We start from the raw sequence: 21,143 nt of genomic DNA on the forward strand, positions 1-21,143 counted from the left end.
AGCAGAAGGAAAAAGTTACGATTTTCAATTTTTTGGGCAATATTTTAAATTTAAAAACAGTTGTTTTTGTACAGTGTACATAGGAATGAAGACGTTCACCCCAAAATGGATCCCCCCGTTTGCCCCGTGTTCAGAAACATACCCATTGTGACCCTAATTTACTTACAGGACACATGGCTAGGCCCATAATGGAGGGAATGCCCGCTGGATTTCAGGGCACAACTGAATAAATACCAGGCCCCATTGTTCATTTGTACGGAATAAAAATTGACTCCCTAAAAATTCCCCCCACCCACCCACAAACTCCGCGCCCTTTTTGGCGTTCGCAAATCTTAGATAAAAGTAATAATGTGAACTGTGTGGTATTTCCGAAGACAGGGGTAATTACGGAGGATGGTTGGGATGGGTACATGGGGCAATAAAACCGGGTATCCCCCCTCCTCTCATGCTTTTTGGGGGTATTTCGTGACCTCAGTAGCGGGTATGGGGTGTAAAAAGTGGCGCTCTGTGAGTCTCCGTAAGCTTGATGAGGTGCGGCGGTCTCGCACAGAAGGCGCTCAACAAGCTGCTCCTGGAACTGCAGGAAGGCGAGCGTTCCCGGGGCTTCTTGTAAAATACGTATTACAGGTAGCGGTCTGAATAGCGCCGGGCTCACGCAGCCGTAGGCGGAATCTGCTTGTGGAGGCCCGCAGCGGATCCCAGCTGTGAGCCCGGCTGTGACCCTGCGTAGGGCCACGTAATGTACTGCGCATAACTGCCTACTCACACAGACGGTCATGCGCAGTACCTTTTTTTGTTTGTATTTCCCACACCGTTGCTTAGCGATGACGCGGGTACCCGCAGCCCGTATACAAGGTAGTTGCATATGGGCAGCGGGTATATCCACGACCATGGAGCACAATGGGCTCTATGTTGCGGATATCCGCGGTAAAATAGAACCTGCTGCCTTCTCTTTTCTGCGAGTGGATTACACAATTCCGACCCGCTAATGTGAGCGGAATTGTGTAATCCAATGCGATCGATCTGCGTATTACCGCGGATCAGACGCATGCGGAATCCGTAATTCCTATCCGGTCATGTGAGACCGGCCAAAGGTAGATCGCTACCTTTTTATCACGTGACCGGGGACCGCTCAACGAGGCCACCGGTCACTGCTCCAGGCTCTCGGCGACCGTTGGTCGCTGGGGGCAAGGAGGTTTTAAGTTTCCTGGGCTCCCCGGCTCCTGCGCATGTGTCCGGTGTTTTGCCGACAGTCGCATGTGCAGAATCTAGGAAAGTTCACGAATGAGGATCGCGTCGGGGTGCAAATACGAAGGCCTCCAATAAAAAGTTTCATCTCCTCTCACCGATCGCATCGGTGAGGGGAGATGAAACTGCAATTTTTTTTAAAAACTTTTATGTGATCGCCATTATCCATTGTATAACGGCGAACACGTGACCAGGAACCGCTCACCGCGGCCCCCCGTGAAATCTCCAGGCTCTTGGCTCAGTTTTGTAGCCAGGAGCAGGGAGATTTTCAATTATCCTGGCAATCCACAGCTTTTGCGCATGCGTCCGCCATTTTGGCGACGGGCGTGTGCGCAGAAGCTGGGGTAAGGTCCGCGGATAAATCTGGGGGCCTTATGTGCGTACTTTCATCCTCCCTCACGGATATGATCCGTGAGGGGAGATGAAACGTACGCTTTTTAAACTTTTTTTTAACTTTTTAAAACTTTTTCACACTTTTTTTTTTTAACTTTTTCACACTTTTTTTTTTCACTTTACATGATCACTGTCATCCATTGGATGACAGTGATCATGTCCCCAGTGACATCCCTCTGCTCTTGGCTACACATGGCAGCCAGGAGCAAAGGGATTTTGAATTTCCCAGGGCTCGAGCCCCTCTGTGCACGTGCCCGATGTCAATCATCGGGCACGCATGCGCAGAGGGGGACTTCGGGTCCCGGACCATCGGGACATCAGGGAGGACTTAGGTGAGTATTTTCACCTCCCCTCATGGATCCGATCCATGAGGGGAGGTGAAACTAGCACTTTTTTGTTACTTTTTAAACTTTTTCGCGATCGCCGCTATCCAATGGAGCCGGAAGTCAGGAGGTTTTGAATTTTCCACGGGCTCCCGGGCTTCTGCGCATGCGCCTGACGTAATCGTCTGGCGCGCATGCGCAGAAGGCCGCCGGCGGGTCTGGGAAGACTAGATCTCCGGGGGACACCGCCGACAAGCCAGGTGAGAATTTTCAGCTGCTCTGATGGATCCGATCAGTCAGGGCAGCTGAATATCTATCTTTTTTCACTGCTTTATCTACTTTATTGCAATCGGCGCGCGGGGGGGAGGGGGGGGGGGGCGTCCCCGCAGCCCGGGATGACAGCTCCATGCTGTTGGCTACCTGCGGGCACCGACAGCATGGAGCTGTCACGTCCCCAGCCCACGTGGCTTTATTCTCTGCAGAAAGCATGTTTTTACGTCCTCAGAGAATAAAGCCCACTTGGGCAGGACGTAAAAAGGCTATGGGCTGGTCGTTAAGGGGTTAATATCAACTGGAAGCAACAAAATCGGCTATAGGAATATGGCAGTAATGGGTCCTTTTTTGGTTTTGGTATAACCATGACTGTAGCCTCTGTCTTAGAATCAGGCAGGCCTCTTCTCTCCGGGCCACTTGAAAAACTTGCAGGAGTTCGGATAACAAAAGATCTCCAAACTTTTCCTATATTTCACCTGGCAGGCCATCCACTCCCGGCTCCTTATTATTGGGAGGATCTCCTACAGCCTCCGACAGCCCATCTAATATATAACGGCACACTTGGGTATTTTTGGGATTTCGACACAGGGGGCAAGAGGAAAAAATGTCCCTTTGGGCTCTGTAGACCCTTATGTCAATCATCACTCTCTTTGGCCAGAATTCTGGACTGCCCATTATTGGGATAAGTCGGAGCTTCTCCCGGGTGATGGAGGGTCGGTTAGTGTGGTTGATTTGCTTCTACTCCTAAACTGCTTTTCAGCTATCACATATCTTGGGGCGAGGGTGACCATGAAAGTTTATGATAGGATGAAACGGTCTCCTCTTTTATGTATATTCAGAGAAAAATAAAGGAGATTTGGGCTAAAAATCCATCGTGGGACGAAGTAATCTTATTAAAATGGTATGGATGCCCCAACCGTTATATATCATTCACAGTAGTCCTGTGTGGATCACTAAAAAATTCTTTTGCAAAGTTTATGCCCTGTTTAGAGATTACTTTGGGGCAGGGGAATAACTAGAATTAAACTAGAGACCCTTCAGAGAAGTAAGGAAGATGGGGGTCTGGCAGTACTGGACCCAAACTTGCATTATCTTGCTGCTCAGTTGCAGCATCTGCGGGTTGGGGACTGGGATCCAAAGGGCAATAGGATCCGCTGCGCAGTTATCTGCATGCCAATTGTTTCCAAGGCCTTAACCAAGTTAATAAATTTAAGTTTTCCCCAGTACAAACACCTCTACTATATATGATCCATAAAGTGTGGTGGAAGGTGAGAGGTATTCAAGGCATTCTTGGGGGCACCCAATCTCCACCAATCTGAGACACTGCTTGTTTACCTGAGCTAGCCAGTCCGGAGACTGAAAGGGATTCGCCACTTATCTCACAATTCTCTGTACTAAGTAGGGAATACAACTTGCCAAATAGTCAGTTTTATAAGTATTTACAATTACGGCAGAGCTGTCACAAAGAGAAGATACAGTCCTAAAGAGAACTTATAGCCCAATTAATGACATGCTGGACATGGCAGAAAGTTCTAGGGGTCTTATTTCAAAGCTACTTGCTGTCTCAAGAACCAGAAAGATTTTCTCTCAATACAGAAGTAAAATGGGAAAGAGATCTCGGGCCCACTATAGAGTTGCGAATATCCCAAAATTGTCACTTAGTGAAGCCCATAGATTACAGTAAAACTTGCTACATAGGGTCTATCAGATACCAAAATCTATTGGGTATGTGAATCTCAGTTTTGTAATATAGCACTGGCGCAACTATAGGGGATGCGGTTGCACCCGGGCACAGGAGCCTTAGGGGGCCTATAAGGCCTCTCTTCTCCATTTAGAGAGCCCAGTACTATGAATAAAGCATTATAGTTGAGGGCCCTGTTACAGGTCTTGCATTGGGGCCCAGGAGCTTCAGATTACGCCTCTGCATTAAGGGGTTAACCCCTTCCCGCTCCAGGACGTACATTTACGTCCTGGAGCGTCGGGGTATGTATGCAGAGAGGTCGTGGGGCGACCCCTCTGCATACAGCGCGCGCGGGCGTCAGCTGTTTAGTATAGTTGACACCCGCAGGCAATAGGTATTAACCCTTTAAATGTCCCTGTCAATTCTCACAACGGCATTTAAAGCCCCCGTACGCCACCCCCCCCCCCCCACCGTGGTGAGATCGGGGGAGCTGTGCAGGTGTCATGGCTGCCGGGGGCCTTCTGAAAGGCCCCAGGGCTGCTTTGAGAGACTGCCTATCAAGCCATCCCGTGGGGTGGCTTGACAGGCTGCCTGTCAGAATGCAGTCTGACGTAATGCTATAGCATTACGTCACACTGCAGGAACGCTCAAAGTATTGTATATTGTAGTCCCCCAGAGGGACTTAAAAGTAAAGTTAAAAAAAGAGCAGTAAAGTTTTGTGATTGTAAAAAAAAAAAAAAAAAAAGTAATAAAAGTTTAAAATCACCCCCTTTTGCTAGATCTATAATTAAAAAGTCTAAATGATAAAATAAAAATACAGGTTTGGTATCACCGCGCCCGTAAATGTCCGATCTATCAAAGTAGTGCATTATTTACCCCGCATGGTGAACGTCTTCCAAAAAAAAAATAGAGAACACCAGAAATGCACTTTTTCAGTCACCCTGTATCCCAGAAAAAAAACGCAATAAAAAGCGATCAAAAAGTCGTATGTATTCCGAAATTATACCAACGTTAACTACAGGACGTCCCGCAAAAAATGGGCCATCGCTGAACTACGTCGACGGATAAATAAAAAAGTTATTGTGCGCAGAAGATAGCGGCAGAAAATAATTGAAAAAAATTAAATGTCTTTGAAAAAAAAGGAGTAGTATAGTAAAAAAAAAAAAAACTATACAAGTTTGGTATCATAGTAATCATACTGACCCATAGAATAAAGTTATCATGTCGCTTTTGTTGCAGTTTACGCGCCATAGAAACAGGACGCACTGAAAGTTTTTCAGTACATTATATGATACATTACATAGCACCATTGAAAAATACAACTCGTCCCGCAAAAATCAAGCTTTCATACAGCGACGCCGATGGATAAATAAAGGTGCTATGATTTTTTTTAAGGGGGGGGGGGGTGACGAAAATGGAAAAAAAAGGGCTGCATCATGAAGGGGGTAAGAGAAGTTGGGGGGCCCCAAGATAAACTTTTGCGCCTGGGCCCATGAGCCTTTGGCTACGCCTCTGCATGTAAGGTATATGTGCTGATCTACTTCATATGTTGTGGTCCTGATCCAAGCTAGCGCGCTTTTGGTCGGCTTATGTTCTCAACTCTGTATATCATGTTAATAATGCATGACCGGGGTATGTATGTATCCTTGGGTATGTGGATGATTTATCTGTCTTCGATATGGTGAAGATAGCTGGGGCTAGATCATTGCTTTTAAGGGGTTACAGGTACAGCCTCCCACGGTCTGAGAATTCATTGGGAAGATTAATTGGCTTATATCGATGGAGAATCTGATATATCTTGAGAGAGATACAATAGGGAAATTCGAGGATATAGGGTCCATATGGCTAGATGAATCTGCGCTGGTCAGACCTAGAGTGACCTACGGTAGAATGTGACTCAATGATCATGTGGTTGAATGTTAGAAATAGGGGCTCTATTGTTAACTTAAAGGGGTTGTCCCGCGCCGAAACGGGTTTTTTTTTATTCAATAGGCCCCCCGTTCGGCGCGAGACAAACCCAAGGGATGGGTTAAAAAAAAAAAAGGTTTAGTACTTACCCGAATCCCCGCGCTGCGGCGACTTCTTACTTACCTTACCAAGATGGCCGCCGGGATCTTCACCCACGATGCACCGCGGGTCTTCTCCCATGGTGCACCGTGGGCTCTGTGCGGTCCACTGCCGATTCCAGCCTCCTGATTGGCTGGAATCGGCACACGTGTCGGGGCGGAGCTACGAGGACCAGCTCTCCGGCACGAGCGGCCCCATTCACCAGGGCGAAGACCGGACTGCGCAAGCGCGTCTAATCGGGCGATTAGACGCTGAAATTAGACGGCACCATGGAGACGAGGACACCAGCAACGGAGCAGGTAAGTGAATAACTTCTGTATGGCTCATATTTAATGCACGATGTACATTACAAAGTGCATTAATATGGCCATACAGAAGTGTATAACCCCACTTGCTATCGCGGGACAACCCCTTTACATTTCATATCCGTACTTACATGGATACTTTAACATAATAACAGCAAGATAAGCCAAAAACAAATACATGTCCATCTAATTCAACCTTCTACCCCCCCCAATGTTGATCCAGAAGAAGGCAAAAAAAACCTCAATGAGGTAGAAGCCAATTTTTTCCCATTTAGTTATTAATGATTTTAACATATGATATTATAACGCTCCATCCAGGCCCCCCTTGAACTCTTATCAAATTTGCCATCCCTATGTCCTCAGGCAGAAAGTTGTTGTGTACCTGAAGTTAGGGGGGCAGTTTGAAGGGGGATTTGTTTTTCTTTTTGTTATATATTAAAAAGAAAAGGCATTAATAAAAATGTGATAAAAAAGAAAATTGCTGTTTGAAGTGATTATACGGGAGATAAGCACCCTGTGTAAAGGTACCTTAGCACAGCGAATCATACTGTTTTAGTAACTCAGGAGTTGTGTGAACCTTGAAGTTCATTGTGCTATACTACCATTGACTACTGTGGGAGCTTGGGAGACCGTGCAGCAATGAATCACGGCCACTGCTTAAAGTTGGACCGAGGTTGGTGGGGGCCTGAACTCAAGATATGTGCAGGTCCCATAGGAGGAAGTTGCATCTATGGGACTTTTCTGTCCTTAAGGTCCCAGATGGGAATATCCATTTAAGCTCAAAATAAAGTAAACACAAAATTTAGTTTAATGGGGTTATTCAGTCTGGGAATCCCCAGCAATCAGCTGTTCTGTTGGCCGATGTGTTCGTGCACGGAGCTGATTTCTGCAGGAAGCAGACAGCTCTGTTCCCATTGCAGGCAAAGCTCTCATTAACTTCAATGGGAACTTGGCCTGCAATACCGAGCCTGGCCACTTCAGTGGGAACAGAGATGTCTGCTTCCTGCAGAAATCAGCTCAGTGCACAAGCACACCAGTCCAGTAAACAGCTGATTGGTCCTGAGTGGCATAGTTTGCATTTGGACAACCCTTTTAACTCTAACTACGCTACCTTAATTTTGTATTATAGTCAGAAAAAAAGGTTCCTAATTGGTTCTGTCTGCTCAGTTTTCTGCTTTGCAACTCTACATGATATTGAAGTTTGGTGTCAAAACAATCCAGACTTTCTTGACTATTGATTGCTGGATAAAAGGAATTGTACTGGATTTAAAGGGGTTGTTCTGAACAAAAGCAAAATTGAAAAGTGCTGCACAGACATAACAGAAGGCATACTCTCCTCCCCTGATCTGCCGCCGCTCCTATTCTGACCGTGCCCAATCCCTTCTAGCTCTTTACTGCCTGCAGCAATGACATTGGGACAGACTGGTGCAATTAATCACCGGCCAAAGTGAGACGGTAACTGGCTACAAAGATTACATGTCCGTGTTGTGAGGAGGTCATCGCTGCAGCAGGAGGAAGATTACATTGTGGGACTGGGCACCAAAGTAACAGGAGTGTTGGAGGATCGGCTGAAACAAACATGGCTTCTATATACTGAGAGGACATGGATTATTTCTTCTCTGCCCTCCATGCACAGGAAGTCCCTGTGATATCATCAGTTACATCATTGGGGTTCCCTGTAAATATTCTAGAACCGTTGTGTTCTGGGGTTTTAGGGATAGAAAACTAATGATTGAGTACAATGCCATCGAAATGAACATGTCATTTTCATGCGGGATGTGCAGGAAGAAGTTAAATAGAAACTGGGGAAAAAGGTGAATGTCGAGATACTACATCGTCACTTGCAAAGAACATAAGGGTTTGCTGGCTTCCAAAAAGATGGTGGCATTGCCCCAGTTCTGTTCCTTAACTGTGCTGCATTAAAGGGGATGAGAGGAGAAAGAGATTTTGATATTCTCGCAGTCGGCGGTTGGGGCAGTGTTTTCTGGACTCTCACATGCATAACCTATAAGAGTATTATCTAGGATTGTACCTGGTTAAGCTTCTTCCACAGATTGAGGACAGGAGAAAGTTCATTGGACCACAAATCTCGGTCAAACTTCGATCCAGCAGTGACGGCTCGGCTGAGGATCCTCAACTGTGATATCACCTGCACAGGGGAGAAGAAAATGTTTTAGGGACTCGAATGAAAAAGTTTTAATAACACTATTCTAAACATATCTAAAAGTATTCCTAAGGAACTTGTATGACCTCAGACACTGCCTTCCACATATTCTTCAGAAAGTTACCTTGTAAGTGTTCTGCACTGGCTCAAGTACCACAGGTCAAACATCGTCCCACATTCTAATCTCACCTTCTCCCTGTTGGGGTCCCCCAAGGATCTGTCCTGGGACCTCTACTCTTAATCTACACTTTTGGCCTCAGAGAACTCATAGTACCGCTTTAATGTGGATGACACCAAATCTACCTTTCTAGCCCAGATGTTACCACTTTGAAACCCAGAATCCCAGGGTGTCTTATCAGCCATATCCTCCTCCTTTTCTTCCCGCTTCCTAAAGCTAAACATGGAGAAAACTGAAATCCTTTCCTGATTTAACTCAACACCCCACCAGACATATCAGTCATAATCAATGGCTCCATGCTTTCACCAATCCCACAAATCCACTGTCTCGATGTAAAATTTGACTCTGCCCTGTTCTTCAAAACACACAACGAAGCCTCCACCCCTCCTTCCTCCTCCACCATTATCTTGGTGTAACATCTGACTCTGAAATGTTCTTCAAAACGCAAATCCAAGCCTCCACCATATTCTGCCGCATCCAATTAAAAAACATCTTTCGGATACAGTCTTTTCTCGACCCTGAGTCAACAAAAATGCTAGTACATGCCTTTATCATCTTCCAACTAGACCACTGCAACATGCTTCTCTGCGGCCTCCCATCCAACACTCTTGCACCCTTCCGATCCACGCTCATCTCTGCTGCCCGGCTAACCCACCTCTCCTTTCATTATGCTCTGCTTCTTTCCCTGCCAATCTCCTCACTGGTTGCCCATTGTCAATGTCCTCTCCATACATCTCTGTCCACAATCTGCTCCCTCCATACATCTCAGTCCTACCGCCCAAATATCTCACTACATGTAATCTCCAGTCCACAATCTGTTCCCTCCATACATCTCTAACCTAATCTCCCGATACCTCCCCACATGTAACCAAGTCCTCACAAGACCTTCTCCTCCGCTCTCCTATTTTCTGCTCCTTATACAATTGTCTCCAGCAATTCTCCTAATGCATCAAAAATACTCTGGGACTCGCAACGCCAACACATCAGACTCTCCCCCACGTTGGAAAGCTTCATGCAGATCCTGAAAACTCACCTTCACAAAACTATACAACCTACAGTAACCCTACTGCCACCACTATATGAGCTCCTTCTACCCTCACCTACCCCCTTCCCCGGCGGGCAGAGTCCTCTATACTTTGTATCAGTTTGTAATTCATTTAGTCCATGTTTATTGTTTCTGTTTTTCAGATTTAATGTACTTAAACCCCAGTTTTTATCTGTTCATCGCCCTTTATACTAAATAATAACAATGTATCACTTTACTTTTTAATTCTAATTATGGCTTGTATGAAAACTATTACACATCAGCTCAATTACACAATAATATTTAATGATTATCAACCCATGAATATCTAATAGTTGTGTTTAGAGGGGTTTTATAACAAATCAATTATGGTAAATATGCGCTAAAGCCATGATAAGTGAGAATGCAAGCGCAGGAAAGAAATAAAAATGTCTGACCAATTTGATACATTTTTTACTGTATTTTCATAGGGGACACAACTCCAAATCCTGTGCACAGACAGATTCAAAGGGGTTTCCTCATTGCACCTTCTTAAGAGTATGGCAAATGTAGTGTCTCCCAGGCTGCTGAAATGTGGCCAAAGCCCACGTTGGCATGTATTTTACCACAAATGGGTGAGTTTTTCATATAGATTGTTAAAATCCTCATGTAGTTTTATCAAAATGGGAGCAATTTTTAAACTGATTCTTAATAGCCATGTCGTCTTACAGCTAAAAAGAGCATCAATCAGAGCTGCACCTGCAATACTAAAGTGGGCGCCGCACTACGAACACAGCTGTCTGTTTCCGACTGTCTGTAATGGCAGCGGGCCCAATACCAGCTCATTAGCAGGAATCCCGAGTGGTGGACCCGGGTCTACATTTGAAAAAAAAAAAAAAAAAATTCTGCTGACCTAAGGATTTTTGCTTGTTTTAAATGAAAAGTACCGATTCCGCATACGAAGTCCAAAAATATGCAGTACGTCAAATTTTTTCACAAACACCAACTGTTTGCTTGGAGGTTATAAAGTCAAATATCAGTCAAATAAGTTCTGCAGAAGCGATAGCATGTAATGTGTTTGTAAATCCAAAATGGCATCTCACCGCACGGATACAACAACCGTCGGGTGCACGGACCTGTGCAAGCATACCCCACAGCAATAGAAAACAGAAATCCCCCGCAGTACCGTGGATACCAGGATAAAAGCAGTATTTTTATTTTGACATCATGGATAAAAACATCTTCCAAAAAAGTTTTTTGTTTTTTTTTGTGCTTACATGTTTTAAACAGTGTTCCTATTCATAGGATAACACATAATGTATTTGTTTCAAGCAAAAACCTGGGAGAAATGTTCTCCTTTTGGATGCTCTGGAATAGTTATGTCCAGGATTGTCACGCTATAAACACCAGCATTAGTCGGCCATCACGTTTGTGTTCCATCTGCCTTGATATCTATGTTCCATGGTTTTGATGTCTTGGTGAAAGCTGTCATGTATGGGAGAGGGGATACCTGACAGATTCCGCCACTAATCAACGATTTGTCACAGACCGACTGTTCCACGCGCCTCATCGCTATGGCTAAGTGTCGCGGCAGAGCCTCGACCAATCACTCTAGCGAGATTGCGAATGTGGAGTCGCCAGATTACAGGTGGATTTGTAACCAGCTTTCACAGGGTCCTGCCACATGCAGACCGAGAGCACAAAATCACCCGTTGATCCAGCCTAATACACTCCAGCGCTCTACAATGCCGCTTACACACACACGCTGCCATCACCAGCTGCTAAGGGAAGCTAGGACCCAAACTATGAATTATGCACACACTCTTCGGAGTTTATGGTTTGTTTTAAAACGGACAAGGCTTAACTAATAAATCGCAGACTTATTCGAAAAAAAAAAAAAACTAGCAGTGCAGATTATAAATATATATATATATATATATATATATATATATACATACATATACACACACACACACACACACACACAAAAAGGTTGATATACGGGAGTATAAGGGTATGCAGGTATACACAACAAGACAGTATTTTAAAATAAAACAATGGGAAAAGCAAAGGAAAGATGCCAGATTTAGGATGTCCGGACCAAGATTCTGATCTGTCCAGAGCCACTGAAGGAATGGGCGCAGCCTTACGTCAAGTCTGATAACAGGGGTCTGTGGAACCCTGAATTATAAAGGATTCCTCAGAGCACACCTTCCCCGCCCCCTCTCATATCGTTCAGAAGGGTTGGGGTGGGGCCATGCATCCCTTGTGCGAAAATGTACAGGCTTAAAATGGTGTAAAATAAATGTAAGAAAAATGTATCCTCTGGCAGCTCCCCGTCCAGCACCGGAGCCCTGATGTCTGCTGTGGGCAGACATATGCTGTATATTGTGCACGTGACCACTCAGTCAATCACAGACTTTTTTTCTTTATTTTATTTTTATTTTAAGCCTATAATTTTTTTTTTAAGTCCTGGAACATCCCTTTAAACATAATGCATGCGAGCATAAAAAGGTGTTCTATCATTTAGAATACCCCTTTAGAAACAGCCCTTTATGCCATCTGAGTTACTAGAAGGGTAAGCCTAGTTCTGGGCCTCCATCAATTAGTTAGACCAGTGAGTGGCTCTAATAGGAGTCTCTGGACCGGGCACATTGATTGACAACTTCAGAGCTAATACAGGAAACTGAATATGTGCTACCACATTTCACAGCAGCCTACAGCCAATCGATGAGAGTCTCAACAGTGGGACATCCTATGTGTAACCGATTTTTTTGCTGACCTGTCTAACCACAATAAATTACAAAAAGTGGACAGCCCCTTTAAACAGAAAAAAAAAAAAAGTTGATCGTATAAAAACATAAATACATGGAGACATATAAAAATATATCAAAAAGTAGAATTAAATATTAAACCATTCTCAGTGTAGAAACGGCACGGAGATTGTAATAAGCTGAAGGAGCATTACTGTGTCTAATATTTGATAATATTGCACTTTCCAATTTAACTGAAGTACTTAAAGGAAAGGGAAAAGCCGTGAACTGTCTACTTGAAAATAAATACCCATGTGGTATATACACAAAGCCCGGTACAGAAGAGAAGAAAGCTCCGGCTCTTGGCACTTGACAGATGGTTCTAATTAAGTGCTAGCCCTCGTGAAGATTCGGGGGCTCCTCGCTATTCATGTGCCTTTTGCTGGTCAACCATGAAATTACTTCACAGATACTTGTGATTTTTCATACTACAAACAACGTCGCAATTAACAATGAATTAAAGACGGATGATGGCGAAATAAAGGTTTGACCCTCCTTTGTCATGCCATCACTGATGGCAGGGAGCTCCGAGTACAGACCGTGAATACACTGGCTGGAGCTGCTGTCATACAATGCGGTGATCCAACGGGAAAACAGTGGCTGAATACTAAAGAAGTGAAGACACATTCCTTGGACTCTGCGAATCACATATTTCTCAGGATCAAAATGTACAAGTTCACATCACAGGCATCATGATGCGAGGCGTGGACCGCCAGGACCATGTATGGGCAATGGTGGTGCAATTACTACGCCAAACACTAGACTGTATGCCCATGTTTTCTTGCTTTTTTTCTTTAATTTAAAGGGAATGTGTCGTTCGTAAATGGACTATTGAAGAAATCAGGTTTTTATGTTAACATTTTTTTAACGACTTTTTGGCGCTTTTGTTTTACATTTTCAATGTCACGTAGTATATTTAAAAAAAAGTATAAAAAAATGCTACAACCCTAAAGTTTTCACACTAACAACTAAAGTCCCTTGTACACGGGACGCCCATGCTAGTGATGATAGCCCCTGTGCTTTTACACGAGAGGATCATCATTCTGTGAAGGGAGGTGGAGCAGGGCGGAGATCGTACTCGCCCACCCTCCTCCATTCACAGGAAGCAGGCCGTCATTCACAGAAGGCTGAAGGCCTATTTACATGGAATGATGCAGTGGCAGACCAACAATGATTTTATGGTCCGCAGGTAAGATCCGATCAGTTATTTCATTGTATGCGTTCATACTGCACAATTATTATCTAACGAGCAATTTACATCACAATCAGCCTGTGTAAAAGGGACTTATGTCTAACAATAGTCTGACACTTCTTGTTCTGCAGCAGGCAACAAGTGAATGGGGTATAAAATACCCCAAATCACTTTCACTGAATGAGGCTTGTTAGAGGATTTCAATTGATAATTAGCACCCTAAGGGTGCCTTTCCACTAGCCTTTTTTTATCACTGCGTTTTTTTTCCTCGCAATTGTCAATAGGACTTTCTAATGTTAAAAACGCAATGCAATGCAATTGCATTTTTGGTGCATTGCGTTGCGTTTTTAACATTAGAAAGTCCCATTGACAATCGCGTTACAAAAAACGCAGTGATAAAAAAAGGCTAGTGGAAAGGAGCCCTAAGGCTACTTGCATACAGGTGATTTAAACGTTTCGCCCAAGTTTCTGGGGTGCAACTCACAATGGACAGCACTGGGGAATCCCATCCAAAGTACGGAACATCACACATTGACATGTACTATTCTTGTCTGAAAATCATACAATAATAGAAAAACGCTGCAATTTTTTTTTTTAATTACTCGGACTATTGGTCCAAGTAAAAAAAAAAAGCCTGTGTGCGTACACCCCTTCAAATGAATGGGTCCTATTAGTGTCCAGTTATTGGACAGATTTTTCGGTCTGAAAATTTGACGAAAAAATGTGCAAGTAGCCTAATCCTCATCAAGTTTATAACACGTGAACAGGACCTTGAAAGATAAATAATCCCTAATAGCTGTGTGGAAGATGACAGAAAAGATCTTTATTTTGTATGTATATTTTCATATATTCAGCTTTATAAGCCTTAAATGAATAAGTGGGAGAAAAATTATATTATTCGATAATTAGGTTTGTATTTCAGAGTCAGCAAGCATCCCCTACACACAATGAGAGTGTGACTTCGTATTGTTTCTTATCTAGTGACATTTCAACATAAACAGGAAAAAACGGATTCTTATCAAGCACATGAAACCATCAGAGAGTCTCCAAAGACAAGATTTCCATAAGAACAATGAAGTCAACAGACTGGACCAGAGACGAGTCAACAGAAACTGATCATTCTTTACACTTCAAAGGAAAAACAGTTTGAACCCAATGAATGATGAAACTGTTTTTGGCTTTGTAACACCCCTTTCTGTTTCTACTTGATCTAACTATTTGGCTATAAAAGATGTGTCTTAATACAATACCTAATATGGCACCCACAGTATGTCTAAGAGCACGGTTGCGCTAAAGGCTACAAGATTGGTGCAGATGGATAAATACAGCTTAAGGTCCATTTAGACGGGACGAATATTGGGCAAATGATGCCCGACACTCGTCCCCGCATACTCTCGCTCCCGTGCTGTTATATGAGAGGTAGTATCGCTGGCTCGCTCACAGAGCGGCCAGCAGGGTGGCGGGGAGGTTGCAGGAGATTTCTATCCTTGCTCTCCCCCGCCCCTCTCCATTGACTTAGCATAGCGGCTGTTCAATACTGAACAGCTGCTATTTACACTGAACGATAAACCTTCAGCTCATCGTCCATCGTTTATGCTGCATAAACGATGGACGATGAGCTGAACGATGATCATTCAGTTTAAATAGCAGCTATTCAGTATTGAACAGCTGCTATGTTAAGTCAATGGAGAGGGGCAGGGGAGAGCGAGGAGTGAAATCTTCTCCAGCCGCTCTGCTGTGAGCCAGCGATACTAGCTCCCGTGCAGCAGCATGAGAGCGAGTATGTGCGGGAATGAGTGTCGGGCATCATTTGCCCAGCATTCGTCCTGTCTTAATGTGCCTTTAAAGCATAGCAGCTGTCTCTGTGGAGGACCGTTTAGGTCTGCATCTTATTTGGACGGCGAGTGTGTAATGCTTTGGGATTTCAATGAAAGGTAAACACCTACATATAAATTACACAGGACCCACCATTCACAATATGTGATGGTTACAGCTTCCTCATACCCCTCATTGCATAATGTCCACTGCACCTGTCATAGTGCATACTTAGAAGAGTCTCCCATAGACGTCAATGGGTCAGTTCCTGTCCATTGTGTAAATAGCTGCAGTGAACATATCTCTAAAAGCTGCTGTAAAGCGTAACTTTGCAGCAAAGGCAAGATGGCTGTCCCGTAGTCATGTAGGGACAATAGAATAAAGAAAAAAAAAAGTTTACAATCAGAAAATTAAAACATCAGAAAAATATTTCACTGTTTGACTTTGATGAGCAAAAAATATAGAGCATACGTCCCCATTAACCCCTTAAAGAGCAGGCTGGTTTGTACCTTAAGGACCAGACACTTTAGGGATTTCAGCCATGTGGTGGTTTAACTGCGCTATTTTTTTTCCCGTGACATATAGGGCTATTTTTTTCACTGACTTTTTTTTTCCAATTTTTAATTTTAATAGGGGAAGGGTGGGGGAGCTAAAAAAAAAAAAATTTTTTTTACATTCATAGTTAATTTTTTTTAAATTAGTAAATTTAGGCTGAAAAAGTATGGGAACGGGTTCCTCATTTTGTTTAGGTGTTTTGATATATCATATGTAAGGTTTTGGTTTACAGGGTGCATACAGCAACGGTTTTGGTTGGCGTCGGCTTTGGGTTATTTTCTTTTTTATGCATAGATTTTTATTTTATTCTGCAATTTTATTTTACTTATTTAATGTAATAATTTTTTTCTACTATTCATGTCCCCCATGACATCATATAAGTTCACTGGGGGTCAGCCAAGTTTTTTTTTTTTTTTACATACTTTTACACTGTAGCTGGGGCATCTATAGGAGCCCCAGTTACAGGGGAAAACATCCCCTGTAGTGACACTAGTCACTGGTAGAGCTAATCAGAGTCTGACAAGACTCTGCAGCTCTGCTGTAACAGGGGAACCTGGTGGTCACATAACCGCCGACTCCCGTAGTGGAAAAAACACTTCCACTTTTACTTTTTTAGTACACAGCACTCATTGAGTGCTGTGTACTAGGGAAAGGAGAAGGCAGAAGGGGTTAAAAACCACTTCCTTTTCCTTCGGGTTATCAGCTGTGACTAACAGCTTACAGCCAGACCTACTTCTGATTGATTGCAGAAGCAGGGGCTTTAATCCCGCGCTGTATTTTTTACTATCGGCTGGGATTAAAGTCCAGGACCAAGCACCGCAAATTTACAGCGCTCGGTCCTTAACAGGTTAAGGTCTTCTTAAAATATCACCGTGGTTTCTGCACATTTCTACTACATTCTTTCCCTTATTTTTTTAATGGTGGACCCCCCCCCCCTCCAAACTCATCATCTATACATCATCCCACAAATTAAACTATTTCACTGTAACTGATTATATATAGTAAAGAACATAAAGAGCTCACCTGAAAGGGTATTCTGACCACAGACATTCCTGGCATTTGTGAACAATGGACTTCCCATGCTTAAAGGGGTTGTTCCAGAATTTCAAGTTGTCTCCTATCCACAGGACAGGGGATAACTTGCTGATCGGTGGGGTCTCACTGTGGATACCCCACCGATCTCAAGAAGAGAGGTCCTATGTCTCCCACCCTGCCCACTGTGGGAATACAACATGTCCCTCAAGTCAGAAGGAGACTGTATGAAGCACTGGTCACTTCACTTTCAATGGGACTGTCAAGAAGCGAACCCCACAGTAGCAGGACATCGGAACACGGGAGCCCCGTTTTCAAGATTGGGTGAGGTCTCCGCAGTGAAATGCCCACCGATGAGCAAGTAATCCCCTATCCAGTGGAATTACTTGTGCTGTGGAACTTGAATTTCTGATACATCTCTTTTGACCTGCTCTATCCGTTTTTAGCTTCCAATGGCCACTTTAGATTCTAGAATGGGGATCATTAGAACCTCCATTCTCCAGATAGGGATCACAGAGGTGAGACCCTCACTTATCACTCATTTATGCTGAATCCTTGATAAAAGACTATCGTCAGAATACCTCTTTGACCCCTTCCATCATAGGACGTACATTTACATCACATCACAGGGGAGTGGGTACAGAGTAGGTTCAGGAGTTAAACCCACTATATACTCGGCAGGTTCTGTCTGCGGTAAAGAGCTGTAACCCATCTATAACAGCCAGGATTAGAGCTAGCTCAGATCCCTGCTGTTTAAGCTCTTCAATACGGTGGTCAATAGCAACCGCAGCATCTAAGCGATTAGACAGAAGGGGTCTCTCTCTCTCACCCTATCGTCCTCCTTGGACTTGGATGTTGATAGGGTGCTATGGCAGTCAAAGTGTAACAATGGCCTGCAAGGCCACCTCTTAAGGTACTTTTTGCAGCCCAATTATTGGGCGGGTACAATATTCTGAGCATTCATTCATCCAAAAATCCAGCCGTGTAGAAAAGTTTGTCAACTGATTGTCGATTTTCAATGTCCGCCGATCAGCTGAACAACTCACCCTTTATCACAGCTGGCCTATAGGGACAAATTATCGTACTAGCAATTGTACATCCCCATAAGCCAATTCTCGACCCGTGTAAAAGAAAATTAAATGAGCGCCAATCGACTCACATGTCGATCTGCACTTGTTAAATTGAGCCAAGAATTCAGCCAGCATAAGAGGACCTTTATTATTTCTATTACACCCGGCTAGAGGCAGGATGCATTTTGGGAATGCTGTCAGCGCAATAAACAGTAACCGCATGGTAAAGTTCCTTACTGGGACAAAAAAAACCACAACAAAAGTTGAACAAAAATATGTAAAAAAAACTCTGAAAACCCAACAGTTCGTATCACCACACCAAAGTCTGAACTATTAAAATATGTTATTCATCGCTGAACACCATGAGATGAAAAAGATGTCAATGCCAGAATTGCAGTTTTTTTTTAAATAAAAAGTAGTATATAACCCAAAGATCACCCTTAAAAAACAAGCCCTAATACAGATCTCAGAACATGGCGACGCAATGCAATTTTTTTTGTAAAAGCAGTAAAACATATTAAAAAAAATAGATATAAATTTGGTCATCAACCCAAGGAATAAAGTCAAATAATTTGTACTACACAGTGAATGCTGTTAAAACACAATCGAAAAACCATCCAAAAATGTTTTGTTGTTTTTCCCCCTCCCTTTCACCCTCAAGTTGTTTATAAAGTATCTCAGTAGGTAATATTAAAGTGTGTCTTTAAAAAATACAACTTGTCTGGCAAAAAAACAAACACTTAGGGACCTTTCATGTGGGCGGAGTTTTCTGCAGCAAAATCTACATGGAGCCGTATGCAGAATGAAAATGGCGTAAACAAGCCTGCAATTCTGCATCAAAAAAAGGTTTTGATGCGGAATTCCAAGTGGAAATAAGTTAAACCCCTGATTAGGGATCTCCCACAGCTGCTGGATATTTCTACAAGATGCACCAAAAGACGTAATCTCTTCCATAACCCACATGCATTCAGGCAGTTTTTGGTACAGAACTTTTTCTGCATCCTGACGTGTGCAGAAATATTCCGGAGGGTGTGAAAGGTCCGCCCTGTTCCCTGGCGTGGTGAGCGGCCGCTTCCGAAGCCGCAATGTCTTGCGGAGATGCCGACTAAGACAGTAGTTACATAGATTAGCGCGATATTGGTCTGAGAAACTAGAACAGATATCATGCTCGCAAGTATGCGACCTTTCCGGCGAATGTGATGCGTTTTATGAGAAAAAAACGCATTTCATTGCACTGTGGTACAATTTTTAATTCCCCCATAGAAAATAATAGGTGGGTTTCTTGCCTAATCACAAAAACATAGGACATGCTGCAATTTTTCTTTTTCGCCGCATCACTACCAGAGAAAAATCTCCATCTAAAACAGACCCATTTAAAACAATTGGTTGTATTACCTTCCAAGTTTTGTGCATTTCACAATGCACAAAACTGGCATGAGTGATAACACAGTGAGAGCGCCTCTGCCCGTGGGGCCATGCGCAAGCCTCTGCACGTCTTTCAACAAGATTGCGCATTTGTGATCATGTACAATTCTGGGCATGTGTGTCCTTCGGCAAGACTGAGCATATGCAACCATGTGGTGTCCCAGAACATCATTCTGGTCTCCTCCATAAAGGTCATACATGTACTGTATTATGTGGATGCACTGTGCAAATCTGTCGTGTCTATTTTCTGTATGTGTGTTAAAATCATTGCCTGTCAGTTCTGCTGCATGTTGAATGTATCTATCTTACTGCGTCATGTGGTACAAGGGAGGTGATAGATGCGAGTGTCTGAGAGCAGGAAAGGGTCTTCTTCTTTCTGTGTTGGCGCAGGGTTCCATCTTACCTGCTGCTCTGAGCTAACACAGAGCCGCGTAGGAGCACCATCAGCTTCCATGTTGGCGAAGATGGAAGAGGAGGAACGACATCCAGTAGCATATGGGGTGTGGATGTAGAGGAGCGAACACCGTCCAGAGAGAGAAAAAGCAACCCAAATCCTAATTGCTACTTAACCAGGTACCTGTTCACATCACGGCAGTTAATTTTTCCTGTGTGGCCATCCGTTAATGGGATCACCACACAGAGGTACGTGATTTCAACACCCATGCGGAGAATGTGCGGGGTGCTTTTATTCTAAGTCTTCTGCTAAGTAATTTTGTCTTGTCAGAGAGTATGTGGAGAGGATCTTGCTTTCTTGCCTCCTCCAGAGTATATTTCATGTCCAGGACTGGTGACCTATAGATAACATGGACTATAGGGCCGTATTGTTCCTGTGTATTTTTGCCTCCCAACCTCTGAGCTTCTGCCTGTAACTGCTGCCGTCAATGTACCTGTAATTACCTGTTTCGCAAAGTTATTCAAGTAAAGTTTTACTGGGCCTCATCCGTTCCTGAGGACCCGAGGTATGATGCACTTGTCCAGTGTTTATTGATCCGACGTGTATGAATGCCAGTGTGTGGAACGGTGGCGTCATGAACTGACAACTACTACCCCCTCACCCTGAGGACTACTGGCCCTATCCTTTGCTGCGGTAACTTCCTCCAGGACCAGGAGTTGGTTGGTGCCACTGTGCCAGGTCCATGCACTACACCCTCCCAACTCCAGCCGTATGCTTGGGTAGCAAGTCATTTCCCTGCAGTATCCCAAGCAGGGGTGCGACCATTTCTGGCGTTCCTTATAGGTTGTGACACATTTATTTTGGCGTTCCCTCACAGGACACTACACCCATGTAACGAGAAAACTATTTTCGTGTAACAACCCCTTTAATTATTTGCACAAGTACTTTGAATTGTTTGTTGTTCCAAGGTTGCAGATCGTCCTTTATCGTCTATTTCATGCGCTCCTGGGAAACATGTCCTCACATCTTGTGAATGGAGTGTATGAATAGTGATACCAAGTATGGGTGCGAAGTGGAGAGCTAAATAACACTCCTTGCTAATTGCGATTTAATTATGAAGCTGACTGTAAATATGTAAATCGCTGATTGTTAACACCCCGGCACATTCCTTCAGAAATTGTAAATCAAGGAACTTCCTATAATTTTCCAATC

At 43.7% G+C, this 21,143-nt stretch overlaps 1 protein-coding gene across 3 annotated transcripts in view; it reads right to left on the minus strand.

Moving 5' to 3' along the window:
• DYNC2H1 (dynein cytoplasmic 2 heavy chain 1) overlaps window positions 1-21,143 on the minus strand; it is a 413,010-nt gene that overhangs the window by 109,689 nt on the left and 282,178 nt on the right. For all 3 annotated transcript variants that reach the window (XM_066586361.1, XM_066586352.1, XM_066586344.1), the window contains exon 83: window positions 8,323-8,439. In XM_066586361.1, the coding sequence (XP_066442458.1) occupies window positions 8,323-8,439 (117 nt within the window). The remainder of the gene's footprint in view (window positions 1-8,322; window positions 8,440-21,143) is intronic.

The sequence above is a fragment of the Eleutherodactylus coqui genome, chromosome 1, assembly GCF_035609145.1.
Source record: "Eleutherodactylus coqui strain aEleCoq1 chromosome 1, aEleCoq1.hap1, whole genome shotgun sequence".
NCBI classification, from domain to species: domain Eukaryota; kingdom Metazoa; phylum Chordata; class Amphibia; order Anura; family Eleutherodactylidae; genus Eleutherodactylus; species Eleutherodactylus coqui.